Below are 17,194 nucleotides of genomic sequence, written 5' to 3' on the forward strand. Positions count from 1 at the left end.
ATCCGTGCTCACACCCACACACTCACGTCTCTGCTTTACTCACACTCACCCAGACGGATCTTATGCACACCGCTTTTTACTCACCTGTGTTCGCTCTAGCACGCATAATCAACCTCTCACTCTCACACCTGCCCTCACCCTCACACGCACACTTCGTGTTCACACATATTCATGCTCCTGCACGCAGTGAACACTCTTACATGGACACACACACACACGCGTGCACACCACACTCTTGTCCCGTCTCACACTCAGATGCACACTCCTGGCACACATGAGCAGACTTTCCACTCCCACCCGCACTTGATGTTCGAGTTTACCTTCACACCGCCTGGCTCCCTCTTGCGTGTGTGTGCACACTCATGTTCACACCCGCCTTTACACGCAGCCACACCGATGACCACCTCTGCACCCACGTATGCACACTCACGCCCGTCTCCGTTCCCACGCTTGGGCAAACTCACACTCACACCTGCCCGCATGGCTTGTGCTCACACTCACTTCCACACACCCGCGTTCACTCCCCCACGCACAAGCACTGTCACGTTCACACATACAGTCAACCTTACACCCCGCACTTCAAATTCACCCACACACCCATTCACTTCACACTCCCGCACCCACCCTTGCACACTGGCATAACCACACTCACGACCACACTAGTCCTGGCACCCCTGTGCTCACTCATGCACGCTCATGCCCTTGTGCACACGAGCACTCGCATCCGCACTTTTCCACGTCCCGTATGCATGCTTTCACAGGCTTGACTCCTGCCCACGCGCGCGCGCGCACACACACACGCGTGCACAGTCTCGTAGTCACGCCCACATTCACACTCACACGCGTTCTCTTCGGCACACATACGCGCTCCCACATTCACTCCTGCCTCGCACACTCATGCATCCGTGCTCCTGCGATCGCTCTTGGTCTTGCACACACACACTCACAACAATTCCTGTGAACACACTCAGTTGCACACACACGCTCACTTTCATCCACACTGTTGTGGCCGTGACGGCACAATACATACACACACACCTGTGGCTGCACACACACACGCTCACACTTATCCACACCCCTCCTCTCACACCCCTGCAGCTCAACAGCGGGAGTGTTTCTGGGGTTTGAATTCCAGCTCTATTACTGACATGTGTGCATGCGTGTGTGTGTGTGTGTGTGTGTGTGCATGGGTGCGTGGGTGTGTGTGTGCATATGTATGTGTGTGTGTGTGAATGCTGACTGGCGTGTGGCTGCTGTGCCACACCACAGCCCCCAAAGAGAAGTATGGAAAGTGCCAGGGGCCCCTTTGGCACGCTGAGGAGTCATCGGTGAGCAGGGAGTGTGTGAGCCAGCGTCCTTGGTGTGAAATTGTGCAGTTAGCATTGATAATTGGTGTTGTCCTTCCCCTTGGACCCTTCCTGGGAATCTTCTGCCATCCCCTGCCGCTTAGGTCAACGCTTGTCATTATCACCTTCCAGCTAATCCACAGCTGCCACCACCAATTAACAGGCGCACAGGCGCCCCCGTGCCCCCTGCCCTTCTCCTCCGTCCCCGATACCCTCATCCCAGGCACCTTCCGTTTTTATGGGACACATTCTTGGCCTAATTGCTCAAGCTATTTTCGATCCATGGAGGAGGGGGCAGGAGGCCTTGACACGGCTCACCCCCTTTGCAGTCCGCCTCTCTCCTTTCTAAAGATTCGTCACTCTCAGGCGCCCCACTGGCTGCCCGGGATAGCAGCTGTCATCCCTACTGCATTGGCTGGAACCCAGAGTCCAAGGGTCCCCGGGGTCATTTCACACTCGGGCACACACGCTCTGCCAGCCCCCTTCCAGGAAGCACCTCGTGGCCACAGCAGGGGCGCTAGGGGCGTGTGCAGGGGGCTAGGGAGCCAGTGACACACGATCCATCCCCGAGTTGTAGCCTTGTCCTGGGCCTGCAGCCAAGCAGGGCACGGAGAGGAAGAGAGTGTTTGCAAACAAGGTGGCTGCCAGGAAGGGGCTAGGGTGTAGGGGGAGGTGAGAAGGATGGAGAGGGACCAGATGGATGAGAACCGGCTAGGGCTGCTGCCTGAGCTGCCTTACCGGGCTGTCTCACACAAGCATGCACACGCAAAGCCTGATAGCCAGAAAAACCACAGGGGTCTGCCTCCTCAAAACCGGTGGACTCGGGTCCCTGGCTTTCCCGTCAAGCGCTTTACTGAGTCATCTACCCAGGCAGGACTGTGGTTTTCACCGCACAAGACTCTGGTTGCATAGAATCGAGAGGAATCTTAGAAATACGTGGCTCACTGGTAATGTGTCTCGGTTGGCGGAGTGTGTATTTAGCGCACAGAAAGCCCCTCATTGGAATATGAGCATTGCATACACCCAGCACAGTGGAGCATGCCTGTAATCCTCCCACTCAGGAGGTAGGGGCAGGCAGATCAGGAGTTCAAGGTCACCCTCAGCTATATAATGAGTTGCAGGGCAGCTTGGCCCATGTCCAAAAAAAAATGAGGTGGGGGGAGCATTTGTGGCACACACCCTTAATCCCAGCATTTAGGAGGCAGAGGCAGGCGGATCTCTGGGAACTTGAGGCCACCATGGTCTACAAAGTGAGTTCCAGGACAGCCAGGGTTACATAATGAAACTCTGTGTCATAAAAAAGAGAACAAAACGAAAATGTGAAAACTGGGCAGGTGAGCGGGCTCAGTGGCACCTGCCGCTAAGCTTGTCAGCATCCTGCAAGTCGTCCATGCTGTGGCGTGAACATAGAACAAAGAATCCTTTTTAAAATTAAGAACTAAATAGATGAGCCGGGCAGCGGTGGTCCACATCTTTAATCCCAGCACTTGGGAGGCAGAGGCAGGTGGAATAAATAAACAAATAAACGAATGAACGGAATAGCTGCCTGAACAATATTTAGATACCTGCTATCACAGGCTCCACTGAAGAGCGACCCAATGGGAGTCCCTCGCCAAGCACCACTCGGTCCTACGACTTCTCCGTCTCTCCCCTGGCCTCTGTGGTGTCTCGCTCTGTCTACGTCTTACTCTTTTCCCGTTCTCTTTCCTGAACAGACAGAGTCAACAGCACAAGACCTAGTTGTCAGGGGGACTTTATTTGCAGAGGGCAGCTGAGGCAGGCGGACCTCACTCGGGTGGGGGGGTGTGGCGTGATGATAGGGGGGCGTGGAGTGGCGGTGTCCGAGGGGCGTGGCGGGGGCATGGCGGTATCCCAGCATGCAGGTTGGTGGGAGAAAAAAAAAGCTGGAGCCCATCTGAGTGCCGTGAAGCCCCATGAGAGAAGACGGGATGACAAAGCCAGGAAGACAGCGGCGAGGAGCGAGAGAGGCACCGATGGACGGATGTGCCTGATGATTTGGTTGCCTGCTGCAGGCTGGGTACCGCTCTGAGGATGCAGGGGGCAGTCCTTCGGGAGCCAAGACGGCGCCCCGCCCTCCGGGAGGGTCTACGGTTAGAAGGGGTACAGCGCACACCAGGAACGCACAGTAGACAGAGGAGGGGTCTAGGATCACGCCGTCCAGGGCTGGTGGCCGTCCTACCTGGGGTTTATAGGGGAGGCTATCTGAGGTGGGCGGGACGGTGCGCGGCTATGCAGGAGAGCTGAGCACCGTGCGTGCCTGTTATCCCAGGACTCGGGATTCTGAGGCAGGAGGATCCAGAGATCAAGACCAGAGACGGCTCCCATAGGGAAGGGAGTTTGAAGACTGATAAAGAATTCAGTGGGCCCCAATATGGAAGGATAGAACTGACTCCCCCAAAGTCCTCTGACCTTCACCCAACGTGCACGCGTGTGTGTGCGAGCGCGCACATGCACACACGCACAGAGCATAAAGGAGAGACGCAATCTACACACAGGACAGGTAGCAGAGGGATTGCAGAGAGGAGGCCCCAGCCAGGCAGTGCAGGCTAAGCAGGTCTCGGCATGCAGGCTGCTCCCCCTTCCAAGCCTCGTGGCTTCCTCATTACCCATCTTCCCTCAGCTCCTTTGCCAATTGCTCAGCCTCCCCCTCCCTCTGTCTCCAGGCTTGGCCTAGGTAGCCCTTGATGGAGCTCACAGGGCTCCTCTTCCTGGGGTGAGGGTCTAGCAGCCCCCACAAGAGAGCGTCTGCCGCGGGTGACAGGCCATACCAGGGCTGGGGCCGGTCTTGGGGCTGGCCCGAGGCCTGCCAGATGAGAAAGTCCTCAAAGAAAGGATCAGCCTCCACCAGGGGCTGGTCCCAGGGGAAGTAGCCGGTAAGAAGGCAAAAGATCAGGACTCCTAGAGCCCAGGCGTCCAGGGCAGGCTGGATGGGTAGTCCCTCGGGGAAGGGTGGTGGCGCGCACAGCTCAGGAGCAGTGTAGGGGATGGGAGGCCCAGTGAGTCGCAGCAGGGTCCCTCGGGGCCGCGTGTGGCCAAAGTCCGTCAGCTTGACTCGGTGGCAGTCTGGGTCACACACCAGCACGTTCTCCGGCTTCAGGTCCCGGTACACCAGGCCCTGGGAGTGAATATGCTCCAGGGCCGAGGCCAGCTGGGCTGCACAGCGCTGGGTTGCTGGCTGGGCAAGACCCACCTGGGTGTGGGGGAGATAATACAGGTCCACTCTTCCCCCAGCCGCTGAGGGCAACTGCAGAGGTAGGGCTTCCCTTCAACCCCAGGCGCGGTCCCGGGAAAGCTGGGAAGGCTACGGACGCCATGAGGCCTGTGAGCTTTGAGAGACTTATGAAGCCTAGTGTGAATTTGTCGGGCCCACCAAGTAAGTGTGAGTGTGTGTGTGTCCACGTGCGCGCACGCACGCACACGCACGCGGCCCTGTGAGACCCAGTATGAGCCTATAAGAACTGCGAGGTCTCTGAGGCCTAGTGCAAAAGCCTGTCGGGCCTCTGAGGACTTCAGGGCAGTAAGGTCTAGCGTAGGCTTGTAAGGCCTACTTGGAACCCGTGACTCGCATGAGTCCTTTGAGACCTGTGTGTGAGCTATGAGGTCCTGTGAGCTTCGTCAAGCCTGTAAGTTCAGAGGGCTTGTGGGGCCTACTGAGGGGGGCGGGTGAGGGGAACTAGCATGAGTCTAGTGTCAGCTGTGAGGCCTGTGAGCGTGTATGAACGCAGAGGCCAAGCATGAGCACCCCTGGTGTGTGACCTGGAGAGATCTGTGAGCCCTCGTATGAACGGGTGGGTCCCAGATGGGTCCCAGCGAGCCCAAGTTAACTCCAGTGGGACAGACTATGACCTTGTGAGGGTTGGTTAATCGCAATACGACATAGGCAATGAAGTCGAAAGTGACCAGGTTATTTTTACAATCGGGGTCAGATGAGGGCCGGTGTAGCCTAACACGGTGAACATGACTCTTGGGGTTCATGCTGCTTGGAGATTCCCACGAACCCTGGTAAGGCTCATGCAGACACACCCAGGGCCTGCCTACTCACCTTGGGCTGGATGAAGGTGATGAGGTCCCCGTGGAGAACGGGCTCTGTCAGGAAGCTGTAGGAACTGGCTGACTCGATGCCGATGCCGTAGGCAGACACGATGGCCGGATGCGTGCCAAGGGAGAGGCCCACACAGAACTCATACAGGAAGCTACGGAGGGAAGTGGACGTCTTGGGGAGCTGCTTCAGTGCCAGGGGTGTTCCTGGGACGGGGAGCAGATGCAACAGGGATGGATATCAGAGGTGGGTAAGAGTTAGGGGCAGGGAGCTGGGATTGACATGTGAAGCAAGCTTGTTTCCAATTTAAATAAAAAAAATTAAAAAGGAGTTTAGGGTCACTAGGACCAGCGTTCTTTATTATTATCATTATCATTATTATTTATTTTAAATGCATTAGTGTTTTGCCTGCATGTATGTTTTTGCTTTTGTTTCTGTTTTCGAGACAGGGTTTCTCTGTATTGTTTTGGAGGCTGTCGGTCCAGCCCAGCCTTGAACTCACAGAGATCCGCCTGCCTCTGCCTCCCGAGTGCTGGGATTAAAGGTGTGCGCCACCACTGCCCGGCGCCTGCATGTATGTTTATGTGAGGGTGTCAGATCTTGGAGTCACGGAAAGTTGTGAGCTGCCGTGTGGGTGCTGGGATTTGAACCCCGGTCCTCTGGAAGAGCAGCCAGCACTCTTAACCCCTGAGCCATCTCATCAGAGGACTGGCTTTCTCAACCTTCCTAGGCTTCGGGAGGGAATCAGTTTCCCAAATGCCTCACCCCCAGTCCCTGCTTCCCTACCAACCTGCTCTAACGGCACCAGACTCAGCTGCTAACAGCAGTGTTCAGCACCCGTGTCCACTCTGCGTTTCTGTTCTCAGGGTCAACAGAAACTGAATCTGGGACTTCCAGTGACTCAGCTGGACTCTCTATGGTAACAGATCCATTCGGGAGTGTACAAGTATATATCATATATACATATATATGAATATATATACACACATGCGTGTGCGTGTGTAATTTTTTCCATTTATGTGACATCCAATCACACTGTCCCCTCCCTCCCCTCCCACCTCTGCCCCCACGCCTCCCACGGGAGTCAACACAGTATGGCACAGCTAGCTGAGGTAGGACTAAACTCCTGTCTTCGTATTAAGGCTGCGCAAGGCAACCGGCATAGGGGATGGGTTCCCAAAGGCCAGCTAAGCGTTAGGGACAGGCCCTGATCCCACCGCTAGGGATCCCACAAATAGACGAAGCTACACAACTGTCCCATGTATGCAGAGGGCCTAGGCCAATCCCGTGCGGGCTGTGTCTGGGAGGATATTTTTTCTCTTTCTGAGGTAGGGTCTCATGTATTCCAGCCTGGATTCTGGCTCCCTGTGTACCTGACCTGAACTCTCGACCTTCCCGTCTCACAGGTGGAACTGTAGGTATAGACCACCATGGCTGGCACAAAGACACGTTTGAGTCAACTGGGGGATTCATACAGAGGGCAGGGTAACAGGTCCAATTAAGGAGTCATGGTCCTATTCCATGTAGAAACAACTTCCTCAATTCTTCCTCCAACGGAGAAACTTTTAGTGCCAGGCTTTTAGCCATCAGATACTAGGTCTTAAGCTTATCTACCTCGGGGTTTTCTGTCGTATGATTCAGGCCTGCATTTTCTTTCTATTGCTGGGGATTGAACCTAGGGCCTTGGACATGTTAGGCAAGTGTTCTACCGCTAAACCATGCCCTGCGCCCCAGGACCCTCACTCTAGGGGAAGGCTATATGGAGAAACACTGCTTTTCCCTGCTCATTGATAAATTCTGGGTCACTCATCCCTGACTGGTACATTCTAGGCAAGTACTGGAGTCCCAAGATATAGCCTCAGACTTCTTTCTACTATTTGATTTAACGCAAGTTTTCACTAAGTTTCTCAGGTGCCTCGAATGTATTCTACAGCCTCAGGAAGACCTAGAAATGGCCATCCTACTCCCTCAGTCTTCTGTGGGCTAAAATGACAGTCCTGGCTGCCTCTTTAGACCAACACCCACCCGGCAAGCCGTAGTGGACATGCCTCTAATCCCAGCACTCGAGAGGCAGAGGCAGGCGGATCTCTGTGAGTTCAAGACTAGCCTGGACTACAGAGTGAGTTCCAGGACAGCCAGGGCTACACAGAGAAACTCTGTCTTGAAAAACAAAAACAAACAAACAAACAAACAAAAAAACAGAAAGACAAGTGAAGGTTAGAACCAAAAAACAAAACAAACAAAAACCCAGAATAATTGCTACTCTTCCAGAGGACCTGAGTTCAAATCCCAGTATTCATCATCCAGCAGCTCATAGCCAACCACCTGAAGCTCCAGCCTCTGAGGATCTGTCACCCTCTTCTGGCCTCTCTGGACACTGCACTCCTGTGCATGACTGCACTGATATGTACATAACTAAAAAAAATTCTTAATAAAACAGTCTCAAACACCCCAGGAAGTGCAGCTAAGATGGCATGGCTGTATGATAGAAAATCATTAGTGTCTGTGTGTGTGTGTTTGCTTTTTTTTTTTTAAGTAAAACACTGTTTTCTTTTCTCCTTTCTTTTTAGTTTTACATTGACTTACTGATTGTGTGTTTGTTGGGAGGGGGGTTGTGGAGGTCAGAGGACACCTTGAGGCAGCCAGTCTTTCCTTCCACCATGTAGGACGTGGGGAATTGAACTCACGTCATCGGACTTTGCGGCAAGCGCCTTTAGCTGCCGAGCCATCCTGCCTGGCTTTCTATTTTTTGAAAAGGACTCTGATGTAGTCCGGGCTGGCCAGGGACTCCATATGTATCATAGGATGATCTCAAACTCCTGATCGTCCTCTCGCTACCTCTAGAGATTCCATCTCGGGGATACCGGGCATCAGCGTCTGGTTTTGTTTGAGATGGTTTTCTTGCTGTGTAACCATGGCTAACCTAGAACTCACTATGTCAATCTTAGGCCAGCAACCTTCCCGCCTCAGCCTGAGTGGTGAGACTATGCAGCATACACCACAGTGCCAGGCTTCTTGTGTTTTCAAAGGAGAGAGCCGGGGCTCAGAGGGGTGAAAGGGACCCCCTAAAAACACACACGGCTTGGAAATAACGGGGAAAAGGAAGTTCTGGTTGAGGTTGTTATGACTCGATAGTCTCGGCTAGCTCGAGGGTAGTCTCTGCTCTCGGCCGTACCGTATGGCGTGCCTGTGCCCAGCATCCAGTACCTTTCTGACGGTGAGTGACCAGCAGGACACGGCCAAACCGGCCCTGGCCCAAGGGACGCACTTCCTCATACAGCTCCTCCACCTCAGTGCGGACCAGGGTCTGGGCGCTCAAAGCCATCATGTCTTCCAGGGCCAGGGCGGTCTCCTGGCCCTGATGCAGCTCCTCCACTGTGAGGCCCCCCAGGCCTTCGTCACCTCCGTCCTCCACGGCTGCCACTTCCATCGGCCCGTCGTCCGACTGCTTGCCTGGCATTTCTGTGAGACAGACAGCGAAAGTGACCCAGGACTCAGAGGTCACTGCCTACGGCAACTGCAGGGAAAGCAAGGGCTGGGTCTGAGGGAGGAGACTGGGGCCTGGACTCCCGTGTCTGAGGGAGGAGGCTGGGGCCTGGACTCCCGTGTCTGAGGGAGGAGGCTGGGGCCTGGACTCCCGGGTCTGAGGGAGGAGGCTGGGGCCTGGACTCCCGTGTCTGAGGGAGGAGGCTGGGGCCTGGACTCCCGGGTCTGAGGGAGGAGGCTGGGGCCTGGACTCCCGGGTCTGAGGGAGGAGGCTGGGGCCTGGACTCCCGGGTCTGAGGGAGGAGGCTGGGGTCTGAAAGAGAAGTCTGGGCCTGGGCTGAGGCCTGATCACCAGTCCCCATTGCTCCTCACTTCCATCCTGTCGGAGACCCCGGAGAGTGGAAAACAGTCATTGGTGTGAGGTGAGGGGTACCGAGAGGTCAGATGCCCCCCCCTTCCCGATGCCCCCCCATTCCCGATGCCGCCTGGTGGCCTGAGGATGAAGGGTGAGCCACGCCACCCATCGAGACACTCCCCCGCAACCCCCCCATCTTGTTTCCAAAGCAAACAGACTTGGGCCTGGAGTGGGTGAGCAGGCTCCCTCCAAAGAGCAAACAGGTGCTCCCTGCCTCCAGGGAAGGGTGGAGCTCTACACAGCTTGAGACGTCAGGGTCCTGCCCGAAGTTGTCCCCTGGACCTGTCCCCAGTCCTTCGGCCCTCAATCGTGTTGGGGTCCGAGTCTCAGAGCTCAGCCTCTCTCCGCTAGACCCCAGTTCCCCTCCCGACACCGAGAAATACAGAGCCCAGCCTTCCTCCTTCACATTCGGGGTTCGGACCCCAGCCCTCTTTCCTCGGACTCAAGAGTTCAGACCCCAACCATTTACCAGGGTCCCTCACCCCAGTCGTCCTCCCTCAGACCTGAGGGTCCAAACCGTAACTTCTTACTGTCCCAGGAACTTCTGTAACTCACACAACTTGAGGGGTGCTCAGACCCTGGCCCCAACACTCAAGCATTCAATTGCTTCAAGGTGCGTCTTGTCCCGTTGAGGGGTCCAGAACTCTTGCCACCTGTTTTAAATCCTGCTCAACTGCAGCCTACCTCAAGACGGTTAACCTTGCCTTACTTCTGACCTGGGCTGAGAGCCCCAAAACCTCACCTTCTTCAAGGCTTGTCTGACCCCTTTCTGCCTAGTGCCTGTAGTGCCCTGCCCTGCGGGGCTGCTGCCAGCATCAGCTTGCCCGGGAGCAAGTCCCACCCCCGCCTTGGGGGGGCCGTAAAGCCCCACCCCTGCCCCGCCCCTTCTGCCCCCACTAGGGGCAGAGCGACATCTTGTGTTGAATCCTAGTACTGGCTGTGGTTAGACAAAGGGCCCCGACGGGGTGGGGCGGGGGTGGGGCTGGGTGGTGGAAGGCTCAGCTCTCTTCCCTAGGACCCAGAAGTAGCCTTCCTCCCTCAGTCCCGGAAGTCCGGCCCTCCTTCCTGGCTTTCAGGGTCCATGCCCTAGCTTTCCTTTCTCAGTGGGGGAGTCTAGAATGCAACCCTCCTATCAGAAACTGGACTCTAGGTACCAACCATCTTTTCTATCTCGTATCCAAGCCCTCCTCCCTCAGATCCAAGGGTCCGGGCAACCTTCCTCTCTCAAACTCGGGACTCCAGAGGCCAGCCCTCTTCCCGCAGATTCAGGGTTCAGACCCCAACCCTCCTTCCTCAGGAGTCCAGGCCCCATTCATTTACCCTCAGACCCAAGGTCCCAGACCCCACCCATCCTCCCTCAGACACACAAGCCTAGGGCCTAAACTGTCTTCATCCAGTCCAGGAACCCATCCCTCCCTCTGCCTCCGATCCAGGCGACTAGGTCCTAGATCTCTTCTCTCTGACCCAGGAATCGGGCTCGTAGCCCTTTTCCTTCAGATCTAGGGGTGCAGACGCAAGCTAGCCTCCTCCCTCAGACTGTCTCATCCTTTCTTTAGTCCGGCCCCATCTAGTCTGCTCCTCAACTCCTGCCTCTGCTGCCTCGTTGGCGAACACAAATCTTCCCGGAGGCTATGTCCAGGAGCCCAGACACTAGGGTCCTGTTTAGGGATGAAATGAGACAAGGTTCTAGAATGATGTCATGAGAAATGACCTCAGACCAGGGACCAGAAACAGGTGGTGAGCAACTGGGGGGGATCAAGGGCAGCTTTCCCCCTTTCTCTGGGACAGCTGCACTGTCTCTTAGGTTTAAAGCCTTGAGAATGACGTGTGTTCATTTCATCGTCCAAATACACTTTTTATTTTGTAAATAGTTTTAGTATTACAAAACAGTTGCAAAGGTCCCTTGGATCCCTCCCCTCCCAACCTGGCTTCCCCCGAGGTCAGCATCACACCCAGCATTTATCACTAAGTTAGCAACACTTCCAACAACAGCTGTCCTGTCCACCCTCGTTGCCTTCAAGACCCTTTTCCTGCTTCCCAGTCCAGACCAGGGGGCACCATGGTGCGTTTAGTAAACTCTAGAAAGTGTAAGTGTTGGGTGGGGGGGGGTCTAGCTCTGTTTGAAGTGTTTGCACGAAGATTTGGAGGCTCAAATCTCCAACGCTGGATGAACCGCCACGATGGTACAACCGTGTCTGTAGTGTCAGCAGTTGGGAGGCGGGAGGATCAGAAATTCAAGGTTATCCTCCACGACATAGTGAGAGGACTTCCTGGGATACGTGAGAGCGTGCTGTTTTCTAAAGTATAAATTCCTGTGATGTTTCCGGTTCCTTCCCCTCTGCAGGGTGCTGGGGACTCGAGGCACACTGAGCTGGGGGTCTGTGTGCTGTTGGAGAGAGAGGAAGAGGCATGGAGCCAGTCCTGACTCTCACGGGTCCCCGGTGAAAGATGGAGCTGGGATATTCGGAGCCAGATTACTTGGGGCTGTGTGGAAACAGAAAAGGGTCTAGAAGTGAGAAAAACCAAGCGCATCCCAGCAGTTTGTGATAACGAGGGCGGAAACAGACATAGATGGCGGGAGGACTGGAGGGGTGGGGACCAGTTTTGGGGACCAGTTTCTGTGAGCCAAGATGGGAGTAAAATGTGCCAGGTAGAACATACAAGGTGTGTGTGTGTGTGTGTGTGTGTGTGTGTGTGTGTGTGTGTGTAGTTAACTTCAGAATGCACAAATGATTGCCACAACATCGCCAGCAACAGAGCCCAGGTCATGCTAGGTCAACATATTATCGGATCCTATAGGTTCAGATTTTGTGCCTCAGTTGGTGGGAGTCACCCCCTGGTCTCAGAGGAGACGAGTGGTCCCATCAGAATTCATGATAAGCACTCGACGTTTCAGAGTACAGAGATACAGCTGTAGGAGAAACGGAAACTTTCATCGGGACAAGGACGATGCTCGGGGTCGGGGCAAGAGGTTCATTTGATAGAGGGCCTGCCTAGTGTGCAGGAAGCCTGGGGTGCAGTCTCTACCCAGCACCCCAAAAACAGTGTGGAGATGCACGCCTGTCATCCCAGCCCTGGGAGGTGGAGGCGAGAGGATTCACAAGTTCAAGGTCAGCTACGTCATGGGTTTGAGGCCAGCGTGGGATACACGAAACTGTCTCAGAAGGAAAACCAGGGGGAGGGGAGGGGAGAGAGAGCAAGGCGAGGCAGAGAAGAAGGAAGACGGACAGGGGAGGAGGGGAGGAGGCTGGGACAACAGCAGCACTCTCTCTGCAGTGTGGGGAGCGGGGGTTACACATCCAAGTCCAGCCTTCATCAGGGAAAAGGGAAGTGTGCTCCCTGTCTTCCCCCGGCAACAGCTGTTTCCTTCCTTCCTTCCTTCCTTCATTCCTTCCTTCCTTCCTTCCTTCCTTCCTTCCCTTCTTCTTCTTCTTCTTCTCCTTCTCCTTCTCCTTCTCCTTCTCCTTCTTCTCCTTCTCCTTCTCCTTCTCCTTCTCCTTCTTCTTCTTCTTCTTCTTCTTTTGGGGGGGGTTTGGTTTTTCGAGACAGGGTTTATCTGTATTGCTTTGGAGGCTGTCCTGGAACTTGCTTTGTAGACCAGGCTGGCCTCGAACTCATAGAGATCCACCTGCCTCTGCCTCCCGAATACTGGGATTACAGGCGTGCGCCCGACCTGTTCCCTTTCTTAGGCGGTCTCAAGGGCTGGGTTGGGAGACTCTAGCCAAGGTTCTGACCGGCTCTCTCAAGCCGCCTGGTCAGGAAACTCTATTGTCCGTCTCCGTTCTCCCACCATCTTTAATTTCATCTTCCTCCTCCTCCTCCTTCTCTGTCCACTCTTCCAAACTCGATCCTCCCTCTTCTTCCTCCCCATCTTCACCGGACACACCCCTCAAGCTCCCAGATGCCTCTGCACTCCTCCGCAGCCCCCAGTCATCCCCTAAAACATCCAGGACAGCCAGTGGAGGACTCCTAGTCTCAGGGTCCAGGTCCAGAAGACCCTGGAGCAAGGTCAGAGCCGGAGGTGCAAACTGGTCCCACGGTGCCGGCGGCCGAGAGGGCTGGGGCTTAGTGGTCACCCAACCGGCAAAGGCCTCGAACTCAGGATCGGGGGCCAACGCTACATCCCAGGGGAAGCAGGCCGTGGCAACGCAGAAGAGAAGCACCCCCAGGGCCCAGGAGTCCACAGCGGGCCTCAAGGGCAGGGTGTCTGGCGGCAGCAGGAGGCAGAGTTCCGGTGGCGCGGTAGGCAGAGGCACTGGTGGCGCGGGGGTTGGGCTGCCCTCGGGTCGGGTCAAACCCAAGTCACCGAGGGCTACCCTGTTGCAGTCAGGATCGAAGACTAGCACATTGTCCGGCTTGACGTCTGCGTGCACTAGGCCCCGGCCGTGGAGGAAGTCCAGGGCTCCCGCCAGCTGGGCTACCACCCGCTTCGCCATCAACTCCGGGAGACCCTGGTGTTGGGGAGAAAGGAAGAAGGACAGGCTCTCTTTCTCCGCTTTGCCATCCTCTCGATTCCCGATGATTCTAACTCGTAAGGTTCGAGAGTCCAGAACCCAGAGCTCCCAGAGTCATCCAATGGCTCCACGGACTCGCCTGGTTATGGAGACCAGTCACCCTTTATCGATCCCTCCAGATTCCCAGCAGACCCCACTTCTCTGTCTCTCTGACACAGGGTAGACCAGACTGGCCTCAAATTCACCTTGCAGCCGAGGATGACCTTCATAGATATCCTGCCTCATCTCCCACGTGCTGGGATCACCCATGTGCACCGATGCCCCCTGGTTTACATCACGCTGGGGAGCAAACCCTGGGCTTCGCCAATGCCGGGCATTCCCACTACAACCCCAGAAGATCCCTCAAAGTTCCTCCTGATGCCAAAATTCTCAGTCTGTTTGTCTGTCTGTCTCTGTCTCTCTCTCCTCCCCCCTCTCCTTTCTGTTTTGGTTTTTGGAGACAGAGTCTCACTATGTAGTCCAGGCTGGCCTTGAACTCACAGAGATCTACCTGCCTCTGCCTCCCGAGTGCTGGGATTAAAGGTCTCAGTGAGAGTCTAAACCCCCTAGTTATCCCTGGTCTTAGCCCCGTATTGATGTAGAACTCATCCCTAACCTCAGACTGTCCTCATAGCAGGCTATCCTACTGGCCAGTCAGGCCTCCATCCAACAATGTTAAACAATGCATCCACCCCGTGTCCACTCTGCAGCAACCCAATTATTCTGTTGTCATATCCAACACTAACCTCATCCTCTTTTCCATCCACCTGTCTATCCACTCACCCATCCATGCATTCAGGCATCCATCCATCCATCCATCCATCCATACATACATACATACATACATACATCCACCCATCCATCCATCCACCCATCCATCCATCCATCCATCCATCCATCCATCCATCCATACACCCATCCATCCATCCATCCATCCATTCATACATGCATCCATCTGCCCATCCATATACCTAACTAACCATGCAATTATACATTTATACAGCTCTCCACGTATGTAGCCACCCATGCAGTCACCTATTTATCCGCCCATGCAGCCATCCACGCATCCACACAGCTTCCCATCCAACCATGAACCCGCCCATCTACACATCAAACTAACCATCCATCTGCCCATCCATATACCTAACTAACCATGCAATTATGCATTTATACAGCTCTCTACGTATCCGTCTATGTAGCCGTTTACCTATTCATCCATGCAGCCATCCACGCACCCACACAGCTGTCCACCACCCATGAATCCATCCATCTACACATCAAACTAACCATCCGGGTGTCCATACATGAATGCACGCATTAAACCATCCACTCGTCCATCCATGCATGCGTGCACCCATCCATGTACCTAACTAGCCGTGCAGTTATGCATTTATACAACTATCCATGTAGTCATTGTGCAGTCATCTATTTATCCACCCATGCACCCACACAGCTGTGCATCCATCCGTGAACCCATCCATCTACACATCAAACCAAACACCCAGCTATCCATCCATGCATATATGTATTTATTTATCTGCTCCTCCATGAACACAGGCATCCACCAGTCCACCCATACATCTAGCCAACTGTTCATCCTTTTACCCAAGTGTCTACCCACCTATCTTCCCTCTCTCTATCCCTCCCATCCTTCCTTTTGCTTACCCCAATTTTATCCCAAATCCAAGGTGCCGCCCCCTCAGTATCTCCATGCACCCGATCTCCAAATACAACAGGGGCTGGACTCTTCTGGGTTCGGTCCTGACCTAGCATCCTTTCTAGAGGAAAGCCCATTTCAAACTGACCTAAGTCGGCCTGCAGACACAGCCTGTGCCAACCTGCCCTTGTCCCAGTATCGTCCTCGCTTTCCTCTTCCACAGCTTTGGCTCATCTAGGACCAACCACAAACCCTTCCCTCCCACCTCCCAATCCCCACACCAACTGGAGCCTCAACTCTGTCTACACTCCACCCCCAAGTAGCCGCAATCCACTGCCATTCCTGTCGCATCCCTTCCAAATGCGTGTTTGGATGGTCCTATGATCAGCCCCGGCATCGCGCAGGCGACCGTGTTGAGACTTAGAAATGGGGAAGTCATTTAGGGGGTCTCAGGGTGATCTCTCCGGGGCACCGGTTTGGGGTCAGGGACTGAGGGGAGCCTGAGCCGTCCTATCCAGCCTTACCTTCTCCTGGAGCATTCCGCTGAGATCCCCACAGGGTGCATACTCCTGGGCAAAGGCAAAGTGTCGGGGTGTCTGCAGGGGCCTTCCCAGGGTCTGCAGCAGGCCTGGGTGTGAAGAGACACAGCGGCCCACACAGAATTCTCTCAGGAAAGTTGTTCTCAGGACCGAGTCCCGCCGGAGGAGCTTCAGGGCCACCGCTTGACCTGTGGGAAAGATGGTGTCAGGTGCCAACCTGGGATACCCTAGACCTGCTGTGGGATCTTAGGCAAGCCACTTGATCTCTGTGAGCCTGAGAATTCTCATATGAAAATCAAGTGTCTCCTCCTGTGACGTGTGGGTCGGACATTGACCTTCCCTTATGTCCCTCCTGCTCTGCCTTGGACTGTGTTGCTTGTATAACTATCTTACGCTCTCTGGTCCTCCATTCCCTATAGCATAAGGGGACATGGTGGTGACGTGAGTTCCAATTCAGATTGCTCGCCTGCCTTTGCCGTGTGATGTGTGACCTGGAGTCCGCCACTTGCTCTCTCTCTGGGTGGCCTGTGTCTCTGGGAAGCTACACATTTTCTGAGTTCCCACCAGGTCTGACTTATCTCTGAGGTGCCTCAGGATGGGAGAATTTGAAGCCCACCCGTTGGTGGCCGAACTCACCCCCTTGGCGAGGCTGGGCTAGGAGCACTCGGCCGTAGGAACCGGAACCCAGCTTTCGGATGAGACGGTACTGGACACGCAGGCTTCTTACCGATGTCACCCTGCTGGCCGTCAGCTCTACTAGGCGCTGGAGGGCCATGGCTGTGTCCTCCTGTGGGAGAAAGGGAGTGGTGCGTCTGGGGTCTCTCTCAACAACAGGAGAGATCAGAGGCCAAGCCCAGAACCAAGCTGTGGATGCAAGGGACAGGGGGTCATTGTCCCCAGAGAGAAGGATGAGTCACAGTGAGTCACCCGGCCTGGGTACATCTGTTTTTGTATCCTAGCAAAGTTAGGGGTCTCAGTCTCAGAGGCTTTGTCTGCCCCCACCTCAGGAGGCAGCCAGAGTCCTCAACCTCAACTGTGGCTTGGTTTTTAGCCCAACGGGACCCCTTTATCCTCTCTCCCATGCTCACATGTGTTTTGATCTTTGTGATCTGGTCCCAGAGACCCACCCTTGGGGTCTACAGTGTTGTCCCTTCCTGAGTCTGGGTCTCCATCCCTCTCTCTCTCTCTCTCTTTTCTT

At 54.9% G+C, this 17,194-nt stretch overlaps 2 protein-coding genes across 4 annotated transcripts; both read right to left on the reverse strand.

Moving 5' to 3' along the window:
• Positions 1–3,083: 3,083 nt before the first annotated feature.
• Positions 3,084–10,142, reverse strand: Sbk2 (SH3 domain binding kinase family member 2). 3 transcript variants are annotated; one of them, XM_040734035.1, is made up of 4 exons: positions 10,050–10,142; positions 8,614–8,868; positions 5,410–5,612; positions 3,084–4,557 (listed from the first exon to the last, which is right to left on the reverse strand). In XM_040734035.1, exons 2-4 carry the CDS (start codon positions 8,864–8,866, stop codon positions 3,970–3,972), a joined length of 1,044 nt encoding a protein of 347 aa, XP_040589969.1. In that variant the 5' UTR covers positions 8,867–8,868; positions 10,050–10,142; the 3' UTR covers positions 3,084–3,969. The 3 variants fall into 3 exon arrangements, with proteins under 3 accessions (XP_040589969.1, XP_040589968.1, XP_005084215.2); XM_040734034.1 differs by having other exon boundaries at positions 9,790–10,112; XM_005084158.4 differs by having other exon boundaries at positions 9,863–10,111.
• Positions 10,143–12,872: 2,730 nt separating this feature from the next.
• On the reverse strand, positions 12,873–16,804 carry Sbk3 (SH3 domain binding kinase family member 3). The gene is made up of 3 exons (XM_005084157.2): positions 16,633–16,804; positions 15,982–16,184; positions 12,873–13,758 (listed from the first exon to the last, which is right to left on the reverse strand). Exons 1-3 carry the CDS (start codon positions 16,769–16,771, stop codon positions 13,063–13,065), a joined length of 1,038 nt encoding a protein of 345 aa, XP_005084214.2. The 5' UTR covers positions 16,772–16,804; the 3' UTR covers positions 12,873–13,062.
• Between the last annotated feature and the right edge of the window lie 390 nt (positions 16,805–17,194).

Source organism: Mesocricetus auratus, unplaced genomic scaffold (genome assembly GCF_017639785.1).
Source record: "Mesocricetus auratus isolate SY011 unplaced genomic scaffold, BCM_Maur_2.0 Super-Scaffold_100037, whole genome shotgun sequence".
In the NCBI taxonomy this organism is placed as follows: domain Eukaryota; kingdom Metazoa; phylum Chordata; class Mammalia; order Rodentia; family Cricetidae; genus Mesocricetus; species Mesocricetus auratus.

Excerpts from the sequence above, each read along its gene's own strand:
- Sbk3 (XM_005084157.2), bottom strand. The coding sequence starts at position 16,771 with ATGGCCCTCCAGCGCCTAGTAGAGCTGACGGCCAGCAGGGTGACATCG. Across the intron at positions 16,185-16,632 it reads AGCCCAGCCTCGCCAAGGGG|GTCAAGCGGTGGCCCTGAAG; the intron begins GTGAGTTCGGCC and ends TCTTTCCCACAG. Across the intron at positions 13,759-15,981 it reads GCGGAATGCTCCAGGAGAAG|GGTCTCCCGGAGTTGATGGC; the intron begins GTAAGGCTGGAT and ends CCCCAACACCAG.
- Sbk2 (XM_040734035.1), bottom strand. The coding sequence starts at position 8,866 with ATGCCAGGCAAGCAGTCGGACGACGGGCCGATGGAAGTGGCAGCCGTG. Across the intron at positions 5,613-8,613 it reads GGTCACTCACCGTCAGAAAG|GAACACCCCTGGCACTGAAG; the intron begins GTACTGGATGCT and ends TCCCCGTCCCAG. Across the intron at positions 4,558-5,409 it reads TCACCTTCATCCAGCCCAAG|GTGGGTCTTGCCCAGCCAGC; the intron begins GTGAGTAGGCAG and ends CCCCACACCCAG.